A 12,830-nucleotide genomic window follows, 5' to 3' on the forward strand; every position below is an offset into this window, starting at 1 on the left:
GTAATGATATAAAATTGTTGATAGTTGATTAGTGTGTCCCATTTAAAAAAAGTGGGACCCACACATTTTTAATATTAAAAATTTGATATGTAATGATATAAAATTGTTGATAGTTGATCAGTGTGTCCCATTTAAAAAAATTGTGTGAGATGCTAGGTTGGAGGATTGAGTTTTTATTAGGTATTATTATTAATAGGTTGGAGGATTGAGTTTTTATTAGGTATTATTATTAAAAAATTATAAATAAGTGATGAAAAATGTTAACGAGTGCCCCGGGGCATTGGTTAAGGAAACTAAAAGAAGAAAGTGAAAGTCAAAAAAGACACTTTTTAATCTTTAATGCATTGATTACACAGCTTTCAAAATAAATATTATTATATTTGTTTTCTTAACCAGTCCCGGGGCATTGATTAACAAGACCCGTAAGTGATATGTATACATGAGATATCCATTTAAATACTAAAAATGGATGTCTTTACTGTTCTTATGTAGTACTAACGGCCTTTTAATCTAGTCACTTTTTTTTGGTTACACATAACTAACCAACCGCCCTTTATTTAAAGAGTTATGATTGGATTTGAGTATATATATAAAATGATTTTCACGTGAAGTATTAGTTTATGATATCTTTGAGATCGAATAGATGAGTTTGAGACAGCTCTGACTAGAGAGTTGGATTAAATAAAGTAGGAGTTTCAAGATTCTTTCCTAGTTGGCTTGTTTCGTCTTCATCGGAAAATATCGTAACTAATTCATTACTCTAAAAAAAGAAACTTTATCCCCACAAATCACAATAATTCTTTTTTGTAATAATAGAAGGTTTTGTTTCGTTGAATTGAATTTGCGTTCTCTGAAAAAATGGGATCATTGAAGAAGATGGATTCGGTTGAGCGCGATTTGAAGAACGATTCTCCAATATTATACGTTAACGGAATTCGTAGAGTTTTGCCTCATGACTTAGCTCATTTCACTCTACTTGAATATCTCAGAGGTATATATTATTATTATTATACTCAATTTTCTGCTTATTTATTTAAGGTGTTTGACTTAACGTATTTGAGATTATCTACTAATAATACAAGCACTTACGACACTTACTACTTGTGAGAACGTTTGGGAGAGCTTATAAAAACAACTTATAATTAGTCCGTCTGAATTGACTTATACGAGTTTATCTGATATAACCACTTGTGAGACTGTTTAGGAGAACTTATTACACGTTCATATGTTGATTTCAACATTTTTCCATAAGTTCAAGATAGTTTATGAAAATAGCTTATGGCTTATGCGGAAACAATTTTGCTTTATTTTATTGTGTGTAATAGAAATAGCATATTTATAAGCAATTATATGATAAGCGCTTGTGATATGAGCTGCAAAGTTAGTTGTTTATCCAAACAGGACTATGTCCATAAGCTATTTTCAGCTTATTTTTATAAGCTAGCTAATTAAAACAGTTCATAGTTAGTAAGACGACAAATTATCATTATTTTATATTGTTATAGAAATAATTGATACATTAGCACTTATGCCGTAAGTGCTTAGTAAGACCAATTTTTAGCTTAAGTTAAAGTCATTTGGTTCATGAACCAATTTCAGCAAGTTAATTGTCGATGCTGAGTCTTGAACTAATTTGAGTTGTGGTTTGGTTGATCACGAACCCTACATAAGCACTTCATGATTAAATTGAAATTTTGTTTTTTCATATGTACTTAATTTTGGTTTGTCAATTTAAATGTTTTCCTTTGTGAAGCTAAACTGATTATAGTTTTCCACTCTCTTTGGTATAAAAGATATAGGTCTGACAGGGACTAAACTAGGCTGCGGTGAAGGTGGTTGTGGAGCTTGTACTGTTATGGTTTCTCATTATGATACCAATTTGAGGAAAACCTTGTGAGTTTTTCTTTCTCATACTGTGCGCTCCTACTACTTTGGAAATGTTTCGTTCTTGTATCCTAACATAAGAAGGCTTACGATTTTAGTTTGAAAATATTCTTTCAGACACTATGCTATCAATGCTTGCTTAGCACCTCTGTATTCTGTTGAAGGGATGCATGTGATTACAGTCGAGGGACTTGGAAGCTGCAGGCTTGGATTGCACCCTATCCAGGTGATTGTTTATGATGTACTTTATTATTGTTTATGATGTACTCTATTATTTATTGGCTTTGGTTATTATCTTTTGTGTTATTTTGAATTGATATTTATCCATCAATACTTTGTACTTATTAGTGTGACATCCTTTCCAGGAATCTCTGGCTCGTACTCACGGTTCACAATGTGGATTTTGTACACCTGGTTTTGTCATGTCCATGTATGCGTTATTGCGGTCAAGTCAAACACCGCCTAGTGAAGAACAAATTGAAGAATGCCTTGCTGGAAATTTATGCCGATGCACGGGTTACAGAGCAATACTGGATGCATTCCGGGTCTTTGCCAAAACTAATAACATGTTATATACTGGCGTTTCTTCAATGAGCCTTCAAGAAGGCCAGTCTGTTTGCCCATCAACCGGGAAACCCTGTTCATGCAACTTAGACAGTGTAAATGATAAGTGTGTAGAAAGTGTTGATAGACATAAACCTACTTCCTATAATGAAGTAGACGGGACCAAATATACAGAAAAGGAGCTCATTTTTCCTCCTGAGCTGTTGTTAAGGAAACCAACCTTCTTAAATTTGACTGGATTTGGAGGGCTAATGTGGTATCGGCCTTTAACACTTAACAACGTATTGGATTTAAAAGCCAAATATCCTGATGCGAAGTTGTTAGTTGGTAATACTGAGGTAGGAATTGAGATGAGATTGAAGAGAATACAATATCAAGTTCTGGTTTCTGTAATGCATGTGCCAGAACTAAACGTTTTGGAAGCAACGGATGATGGCATAGAGATAGGTGCTGCAGTGAGATTATCCATTCTCTTGAATTTTTTCAGGAAGGTTGTGACTGAGCGAGCTGCTCATGAAACTTCATCTTGTAAAGCCTTTATTGAGCAACTAAAATGGTTTGCTGGATCACAGATAAGAAACGTTTCATCAATTGGTGGAAATATATGTACTGCCAGCCCAATATCAGACTTGAATCCTCTCTGGATGGCAGCCAGAGCAAAGTTTCGAATTATTGACACAAAAGGGAACATCAAGACAGTACTAGCAGAAAATTTCTTCCTGGGTTATCGCAAGGTGGATTTGGCATCTGATGAAATTCTTCTGTCAGTATTCTTGCCATGGAATAGGACCTTTGAGTTTGTAAAAGAATTTAAACAGTCCCATAGAAGGGATGATGATATTGCAATTGTAAATGCGGGTATTCGTGTTCATCTTAAGGAACACAGCGAAAACTGGGTTGTTGCTGATGCATCACTTGTTTATGGTGGGGTAGCACCATGTTCACTTTCTGCCATAAAAACTAAGGAATTTCTCAATGGAAAGATTTGGGACCAAGTCATGTTGCAAAATGCATTGAAAATTCTGCAAAAGGATATAATACTTAAGGAAGATGCTCCTGGTGGAATGGTAGAGTTCCGGAAATCTTTGACTCTGAGTTTCTTTTTTAAATTTTTTCTATGGGTGTCTCATCAAATGGATGGCATCAAAGAGTCTATACCAATATCCCATCTATCTGCAGTGCACTCGGTCCACCGGCCACCAGCTACAGGGTCTCAGGACTATGAAATTATGAAGCACGGGACATCTGTTGGTTCTCCCGAGGTTCATCAATCTTCAAGACTTCAGGTTCGTTGAGCTTATAATGTAAACTCATGTCGCAAATTTAACAATTATGCATTCATCTATAGATTTGTTAGTGTTCTACGCACTCAAGCATGCTTGTATCTTCTTTTCTACTGCTTCTCTTGTTGTTTAACTTTAAAAAATATGACATTGTGAAGGACTAGATCATTATACTTATCTCTGTTGCGGAATTTCTAACTGTAAAAAGTCAGATGTTAAACATGAGATGCATCCCAATGAATCCTGTATTGTCTATTGTTCCCACTAATGAAACGAAAATTTTAACCTCAAGTCCTCAATGTTGGCTATATCTGCTTTTTCCTAATAACATTCTTGCATCAAGGCATGTTACTGACATTGATGCCTTTGAGGGTCATTCAATAACAGACATACATGTTTTTTATTAAGACTAGAGAGAGAGAATGAAATGTGAATATTATTTGATTATATTTGAGTACAAGCATAAAGACTGTTATTTAGACACACGATAATCAAGCAACAGGAAATGAAATATCCTAATAATTATAGGCTATCCTAAAGATGCTTTCAGAAAATAGAAAAAGGAAAGAGTGAAATACTCTATCCTAAAATAGTGTTATTTACATATTTACAACATACCATCTCAAGCTGGTGAATGGATGTTCAACATTCCCGGCTTGCAAGAAGCTGATAAAATCGCTCCGTGCAAAAGGTCTTAACTCTTAACTAGTACATTTACTAGCCAATGTTCAGAAGGAACACATGATATATTAATTGAGTCTTTCGTAGATTTGTTTCTTGTTGTATATATTGATTGCTTGCATCCTTTGTTACCTCCTCTTTCTCTCTACAATGTTTTTAATTGTTATTCTCTATCTTTCTGTTATGTTTGGCTTGCATTGTCTCTTTAGAAAATTATGTCTTTCTCTATTTAGTAAAATGTTGGCTTCATGATTCTTAAAACTTACGTTCAGGTTACAGGAGAAGCATTATATGCTGATGACACACCAATGCCTCCAAATGGCTTGCATGCTGCCTTAGTTTTGAGTAGAAAACCCCATGCCCGAATACTTTCAATTGATGATTCAGTGGCCAGGTCTTCACCTGGATTTGTGGGCTTGTTTCTAGCCAAAGATATACCAGGTGATAATATGATTGGAGCAGTTGTTGCTGATGAGGAGCTTTTTGCCGTAGAATATGTCACCTGCGTGGGTCAGGTATCCAGCTTACTGAATATTCTCTCAGTTATGATCTGTTTTTTTTTTTTAATTTTTTTTTATATAATTTTGAGCTTAAAGGGAATGGAGTTGTCCTGCTTCCTTTGTGTGGCATTTGCAGTTTGTGCCCGTTCTTAACTGACGGTGTCATGTTATGAAATGAAGATCTTCAAAGTCACTTGCAAAACAGAAGAAAATTATGATATGCAATGCATTAGATGTAAATATATATTGTGCACATGCATGAATTAGACTTGTAGTGCATACTATAGCTAGTGAGGAGACTTGTATTATTTTGGTATACAACACTTTACGATCTACGTATTACAGTTTTATAATTCGCATATGTAAAGAAGACTAGTATGTTCTACTTCTCCTTATTCAAGACTCACGTCTCTTCATGCATTGACTTTTATTCTCACACTTTTCATTATTCTCTATTGTACCCTGTAATCCTTGCCTGCAATTTTTTTCACACAAGCATACTGTAATAAAATCGGGTTGCTGAACCGAGTTGGAGCCTCTAGAATATTCTACAACGATCTTATCAACTCATAATACAATAAATTGTAGTTCCAGATCTCATATAGTATCATGATGATTTTCCCAATTCACCGCGTGTACCTGTTCTCAATCACTCTGAATGCCCACTTAGCCTTGTACTATCAACTATCTTTCACTTTCGGCATATTTATGAACAAATCTTGAAGTTGAATTTGGTGGATGACCTATAAAGTGTTGGTTATGAATTATTGTGGAATATATAGTCTTGCATGCCTTTTGCCATTATTAGTTGATTGGTTTTACATGTATTTTCCAGGTAATAGGGGTTGTTGTGGCTGATACTCATGAAAATGCAAAGACAGCAGCAAGAAAAGTTCACATTGAGTATGAAGAGCTCCCTGCTATCTTGTCAATACAGGACGCCATCAATGCTAGAAGTTTTCATCCCAACACAGAAAAGCACATGAGAAAAGGTGATGTTGATCACTGTTTTCAGTCTGGCAAGTGTGACAGAATAATTGAGGGGGAAGTTCAGATAGGAGGTCAGGAACACTTTTATCTGGAGCCACATGGCAGTTTGGTATGGACAGTGGATGGTGGAAACGAAGTTCATATGATATCATCTACTCAAGTAAGTTACACAATTTTGTAGTGAATGCCTACAATTTATATTTTATGTATCTTTTGGAAATTGCAGTTTCTGAAATCTTTTGCTTGTTTCATTGTATCGATTGCATTATGGAAATTTCAGCCAAGTATTACTCAACCACTTATTTGTTTTTGTATAATTAAGTGTCAAGAACTGCAGATCAGTATAACGATGTTCAAGAATTAACAAATAACAATGGACAATGTTACAGAACCATTATGCCAGCTTTGTCTTTGGCATAGTTAATATTTCTTTGCTACTATGTTTTTTTATGCTGTCCAACCCTAAGTGGAAATGGAATTTTCCTTTGAAAAAACCATCTTATAAGGTGGTGGTAATAGGGACATTTCAAATTGTATTTTATGATGACAATTCCATTGAAAAGGATTCTCAAACTAAACAACTTGACATGTTCTGGCTTGGAAGAAATAACTGCATTGTGATAATACCATTGTGTTATTGCAGGCCCCTCAGAAGCACCAGAAATATGTTTCTCATGTTCTTGGTCTTCCCATGTCAAAGGTAGTTTGCAAAACAAAGCGAATTGGTGGTGGATTTGGGGGAAAGGAGACAAGATCAGCTTTTATTGCTGCTGCAGTTTCAGTTCCAGCATATCTGTTAAATAGACCAGTGAAAATCATACTGGATCGAGATGTAGACATGATGATAACTGGGCAACGCCATAGTTTTTTAGGGAAGTATAAGGTATTTCTTTCTTTACATAAATAGATTTTATTTGTCTATTTCATCCCACATCAATATTTAGTGTAAAACTAAATCCTGTGAATTATTTTCATTTAAATGTCATCTAGGTCTAAGAGCTACTGATTCATTCTGTTTGTGCCAGAAATATACGAATTTGACAATATCTTGATATTTCTGAGTGATGCTTGAAATGGTGGCATATAATATACTGTTGAGCACCCTACTTTTTCTCATTTTGATGCCCATTGGCCCTTGTTTTGCTTTCTTACAACAACAACCAAGATTTATCCCACTATTTAGTATTGAAATGCTGTAAAAAAAAGAATTTGACACAGGAGAAACGGTCAGCCTTGTTTTGTTTCTCTCACCCTTGGTTTCTTTCATCCCAATGTTTCTGTCCATTGTTTGAGACTTCGGGTGCAGTATTAGCATTGGTTTCTTCATTTTTGATGTGGTTGGGTAATTAATTAGAGGTATTATTTGATTCAGGTTGGATTTACAAATGAAGGGAAGGTGCTTGCACTGGATCTTGAAATTTATAACAACGCTGGAAATTCACTGGATTTGTCACTTGCTATCCTTGAACGTGCTATGTTTCATTCAGATAATGTGTATGAAATACCAAATGTGAGGATAATGGGAAGGGTTTGCTTCACTAATTTTCCTAGCAATACCGCTTTTCGTGGATTTGGTGGCCCTCAAGGCATGCTTATTACTGAAAACTGGATTCAGAGGATTGCTGTGGAACTCGATATGAGCCCAGAAGTGATAAAGGTAAGATATAAAATTTTGGATTATTGTCAATTTGGAGTTATGAAATTGTACTGTCATCCTACTTGATGTTGGATTTTCTTGTGAATCTTCCTAAACTAAGTTTCCTTTCAGGAAATTAATTTTCAAGGTGAAGGATCCATTTTGCATTATGGCCAGATACTTGAGCACTGCCCTCTAACCCAGCTATGGAATGAACTGAAGTTATCCTGTGACTTTGTGAAGACACGCGAAGAAGTTGACAAATTCAATGCTCACAACCGCTGGAGGAAGCGTGGCATTGCTATGGTTCCTACTAAGTTTGGTATATCCTTTACAACGAAGTTTATGAACCAGGTAAATTCTGACTTCCATCATGTTTTGAAAAAAGAAGAAGTGATCTTACATGAAATTCTAGGAAATTCATGGATGATTAGAAGGAAGCTTGTCAAGTTTGTTTTATATGTTGTTGTGGAAACAATTTTCTGGCATAAGATTGGATAGCTTCTGCAAGGGATAGGTTCAGAGGTTATTTATCTGTTAAAGATGTCTCCTAATTTGGTTTCAATTTTTTTTATTTGAATTTTAAAACTTTTCCGTGTTCACTTGTATACTATTGGTGATTAAGCTTTCCCAGGAAAAGCATTTCATTTGAACTCTTGAGCACTTTACCTGTTAAATAGGCTAACACATTACCATTTAGTGAAGGATTCAAGTTTATTATTCCTCTAAGCACCAATAAACTTTATTAAACCTCTCTTGATGCTAAGAAAGTAAACAAAGATTAAGAATTGTGATCAAGGGTAGGGAATTTGTAGTATGAAGCAGAAAATGTGGGTTGCGGGTTATACATCACTTCAAATTTTAAATTATAACATATGCGGCTGAGTCTATCATCTTAAGAGTAAGGGTTTTATATGCTAGATTAGTTGTATATTACTAAGCTCAACCGTTAATAAAAACCCCACGATGCTAGTAATGTGACTAAATACAATAAAATCTGTGTTAAAACAACATAGAATGGAAAGCAAGAAATAACTTGTAAATAAAAAAATTGAAAGAGCTTGATGGGTTAAATGCCACATATATAGTCTATTGTTTCAAAAATTCATTTGAGTGGTTGATATTTTCACGGTATTGATCGACATTACTTCCTAATTGTGCTTGATATTTTTGAGGTGCTTTTCATTGAAGATTTCATTTCTGTTTCATATTCCTATTTTCTTAGTTATGAAATAATTGCATTATTAGAATAGAGATAACATCATGCTTGCATATTTTCTCAACAACTGTAGGCAGGTGCTCTGGTTAATGTTTATACAGATGGAACTGTCTTAGTTACCCATGGGGGTGTGGAAATGGGGCAAGGTTTACATACGAAAGTTGCTCAGATCGCAGCATCAGCTTTCAATATCCCCCTTAGTTCTGTGTTTATATCAGAAACAAGTACTGACAAGGTATTAAGTTACTCTTTTAAAAGATATCAAGAACTTGTGAAAATTATGTACGAACGGCTCTCTTCTCTTCATAAACATTCATAAATTTTAATAGGGTTTAATCTATTTAGGGTCCATTTGAATTGGCTTATTGTTTGCTTACTTGTGCTTATCTACTGACATAAGCATGTGACATACATATATGATATATTTACAAACACATGTATTAGTCTTCACTTAATTATTATTGTAAAAAAAATCGTCACTTAATTATTTCATTTTGAATACACTTGTATATTAGATTATTATAATATATACGACACTAGTTTGATTTTTAAAATTTAATGTCTAAATAATAATTTTGCATTGTGGAGATTGGTAAATTTTTAAAATAATGTCGTGATATATTATGGTATTTTATAAATTATTAGTATAATTTTAGTTATGGTTTGACTCTTCAATCATTTAATTTTAAAAAATTATAACATCTTATTAGTATTAGTAGTAACACATCTAAACGCTTCAATTTTTGTAAGTACTTTTCAATGTACATATCAAAACACAATTAGTTTACTCAATGAAACACTTACGACATAAGCTCTCATGTTATAGAGTATAAACTATTATGCTATAAGAACTTAAATAAGTTTTGTATCCAAACGGGGCTTAATGTCTATGACAAATGATATACACAAGATTTCCTTACAACATGGTTGAAACACAGTGTGTGTGTGTGTGTGTGTTGTGTTATTTTTTTTTTTGGAAATTAGAGTCTGCCAATAATATCAGGTAAATGGTGGTAATATATTATTTCCTTCTCTCCTTCCCATTGTTATTTTAATAGAAAAGCAACACAGGCATAATATCTTTTCATATAAAACTTCAACGAATCTCCAAAGTAATTTCATAAAATAACTAAAGCTTCCAAGACAAGATAAAAATGATAGTTGGTTTTTTGCAACCTTGCTGATTATATTTTGAAATTGGGATATAGTATCATGCAGTGCTTCTCTGTTTTACCGGATTACCCTTTTCTTTTTCGTCCCTTTCCTCTTTATTGGATCTGTGCCTATTCTTTCCGATGCTAAGTTGTTTTCATTTCTTCGTGCTTGCTGTAATTAGGTTCCTAATTCTTCTCCAACAGCAGCTTCTGCAAGTTCTGATATGTATGGAGCGGCAGTTTTAGATGCATGTGAGCAAATAAAGGCACGCATGGAACCTATTACTTCTCGACATAACTTCAACTCGTTTGCTGAGGTATGCTTGTATTTGCAGTTTTTGTTTCTCAGTCTATGAAGTGATCCTCTCATAATAAATGACTAGAAAACCAAATTAATTAATTGTACCACTGAAGTTTCTTTTTTTATTATAAATTTTATACACATGCTGAGAGTTGGCAAGTTGAGAGGAAATCAAGAAAGTATTGAGAATATTCGAAGTTCTTCGAAAATAACATTTACTAGATATTATATATATTTTTCCTATTTGATTTGTTCAAAAAATATATATTTTTCGTATGAATATATTCGGTTTCATTAAGAATAAAAAAATACATACGATTACAGTAGTTCAAGGCTTGTGTAAGAAATTACATGTACTATATCAGAATCTTATTGATAGGATTTGGATTCTCCAAATTCACTTTAAAGGTGAAAACGAGGAATTACAGCCGTGTACATGTATAACAAATTACATTGTTGTTTAAACTTTGACCATTGATTTTCCAGTTAGCGGTTAACTCCTTATTTTCCCCTCTGAAGTGGGGTATCCCTACAAAAGGTATATGTTGTATAGGTTTGTCAACAAGTTCTAATTACAGGTAGCTTTTGTGATTGTATCTGCTGTTATGAAGTGCCCTGTGTTTGAAAACTACTGAACATGTTTGGTTATGCTTTTGTTGTTTTCAGCTAGTTAATGCATGCTATATGGAGAGAATAGACCTTTCTGCCCATGGATTTTATATCACACCTGATATTAATTTTGATTGGATCACGGGTAAAGGAAGTCCTTTTAGCTATTTCACTTACGGGGCTGCATTTGCCGAGGTTGAAATTGACACCTTGACTGGAGATTTTCACACTAGGGCGGCAAACATAATTTTAGATCTTGGTTATTCTCTGAACCCAGCGATTGATGTTGGCCAGGTGCTTTTCTTTTACAATTGTACATTATTCTTTTTATTGATTTCCGAATAAGGAAGGAATTTATTAAAGATGGAGAATCAAGAGAGGATAGGAATTTCACTAATCAAAATGAGGATTTTGAATGAAAAAAACAAAAAATAGTTTACTTATATTTTATATAGTGAATAAATTTTAGCTTTCGTCAATAATTTTATATTTGTGTTAATCGTTTTTTCAACAAATTGCCTGTGTTGACTTTATAATTGATTGTAAGACTTTATTTGATCAGGATAACATAATGTTTGTTTGTATGAAATTATCTTCACTTTGAGAGAATTGTAAAAATATTCAAAAGCTGTTCTCCTGGAATTCTTTATTGCTGAATGTGGGATGTTTGGTTCTGGATTCTCGTTATATGAACTTTTTCTGTAAAAGATGAAAGATGTTTTTCTGGTTGTAGAATATTTAAAACTCTCAAAAATATCCTCTGAATTACAACTTCCTACCTTTATTTTTCCTCCCCATTTTTGGAAATAGTTTTTTAATATATTTGTGCATGATACATTCATATTTAATTTATTGCTAAATATGTTCACAGATCGAAGGAGCTTTTATTCAAGGTTTGGGTTGGGTTGCTTTAGAAGAGCTTAAATGGGGAGATAGAGCACATAAATGGATCCCCTCTGGGTGGCTTAACACTTGTGGACCTGGAGCTTATAAAATTCCTTCTATAAATGATGTTCCCTTGAAATTTAATGTCTCGCTTTTGAAGGTATGTTCCTGAACCCTGAACATGTTTCAGTTCTTTTCTTGAGCTATGTCACCTGATGAGACAGTGGAGTCATAGGTGTAATCCAAGGCATAATAGTATCCGACTCACATTTTGGTTATTTGGCTATCTGTGATGCATACTGAACTTGAAGATAGCAGCTACATATTAACTTTCTTTTGTTGTGTAATCTAACTTGCAGGGTCATCCAAATGTAAAGGCAATCCATTCGTCTAAAGCAGTTGGTGAGCCTCCGTTTTTCCTAGCATCAGCTGCATTCTTTGCCATCAAGGATGCCATCAGAGCTGCAAGAGTTGAAACGGGGTGCACCGACTGGTTTCCTCTTGATAGTCCAGCAACTCCTGAGAGAATTCGGATGGCTTGTTTAGACGAATTTACATCATCTTTTCTTAACTCAGATTTCCATCCCAAACTTAGTGTTTGATACTATATTTATTCATTTATTAAGTTCCTTGCTATATCAACATGTGAAATCTACAAAGAGAGCATCATATGTACATACACTTGATAGAAAATAAGTTATATAGGGGCGTGAGAGCACCAATAATGGACTCAATTCTAGAGAATGTCCAAAATCTCACACCTAGACATGATGTGGCAACTGCAGCGCTGCACCGAAGCAATAGAACTTACACTTTCATCTGGTAATATTATCTGTTTGATTTCTATATTTCATTTCCGTAACCACTGCCATAAAAATGCATGTTTATACTAACTGTCGCATAATGGATTTGTCATGTGTGAATATGAACCTTAAGCATTGCTTGATTAGATTACCATTATAAATTTTATATTTAAACTTAAGGCCTGCAAATATTATTTTATAGTCATGAAAGGAACCACTTGAATTGTTTGGATTAGATTAAATTTTTATGGGAAAAAATAATTCTATTAATTAAAAAAAGTCTTTCGAATGAGCAGAATAGACTTAACAACAGTTCCAATA

At 34.0% G+C, this 12,830-nt stretch overlaps 1 protein-coding gene across 2 annotated transcripts; it reads left to right on the forward strand.

Moving 5' to 3' along the window:
• Positions 1-516: 516 nt before the first annotated feature.
• On the forward strand, positions 517-12,554 carry LOC146951014 (xanthine dehydrogenase 1-like). Of its 2 annotated transcripts, XM_085746981.1 has the most exons (15): positions 806-991; positions 1,794-1,893; positions 2,002-2,110; positions 2,250-3,515; positions 3,628-3,734; positions 4,685-4,927; positions 5,748-6,062; positions 6,546-6,785; positions 7,275-7,559; positions 7,671-7,892; positions 8,831-8,992; positions 10,094-10,228; positions 10,879-11,115; positions 11,693-11,866; positions 12,066-12,554. In XM_085746981.1, exons 5-15 carry the CDS (start codon positions 3,678-3,680, stop codon positions 12,306-12,308), a joined length of 2,313 nt encoding a protein of 770 aa, XP_085603107.1. In that variant the 5' UTR covers positions 806-991; positions 1,794-1,893; positions 2,002-2,110; positions 2,250-3,515; positions 3,628-3,677; the 3' UTR covers positions 12,309-12,554. The 2 variants fall into 2 exon arrangements, with proteins under 2 accessions (XP_085603106.1, XP_085603107.1); XM_085746980.1 differs by having other exon boundaries at positions 517-991; positions 2,250-3,734.
• Positions 12,555-12,830: the final 276 nt, after the last annotated feature.

This window comes from Medicago sativa, chromosome 2 (assembly GCF_051527215.1).
Source record: "Medicago sativa cultivar Bolivia chromosome 2, Bolivia_mono, whole genome shotgun sequence".
NCBI classification, from domain to species: domain Eukaryota; kingdom Viridiplantae; phylum Streptophyta; class Magnoliopsida; order Fabales; family Fabaceae; genus Medicago; species Medicago sativa.

Coding starts and splice junctions, on each gene's coding strand:
- LOC146951014 (XM_085746980.1), top strand. CDS start 859: ATGGGATCATTGAAGAAGATGGATTCGGTTGAGCGCGATTTGAAGAAC. Junction 11,116..11,692: donor CAGCGATTGATGTTGGCCAG/GTGCTTTTCTTT, acceptor ATATGTTCACAG/ATCGAAGGAGCTTTTATTCA. Junction 11,867..12,065: donor TTAATGTCTCGCTTTTGAAG/GTATGTTCCTGA, acceptor TCTAACTTGCAG/GGTCATCCAAATGTAAAGGC.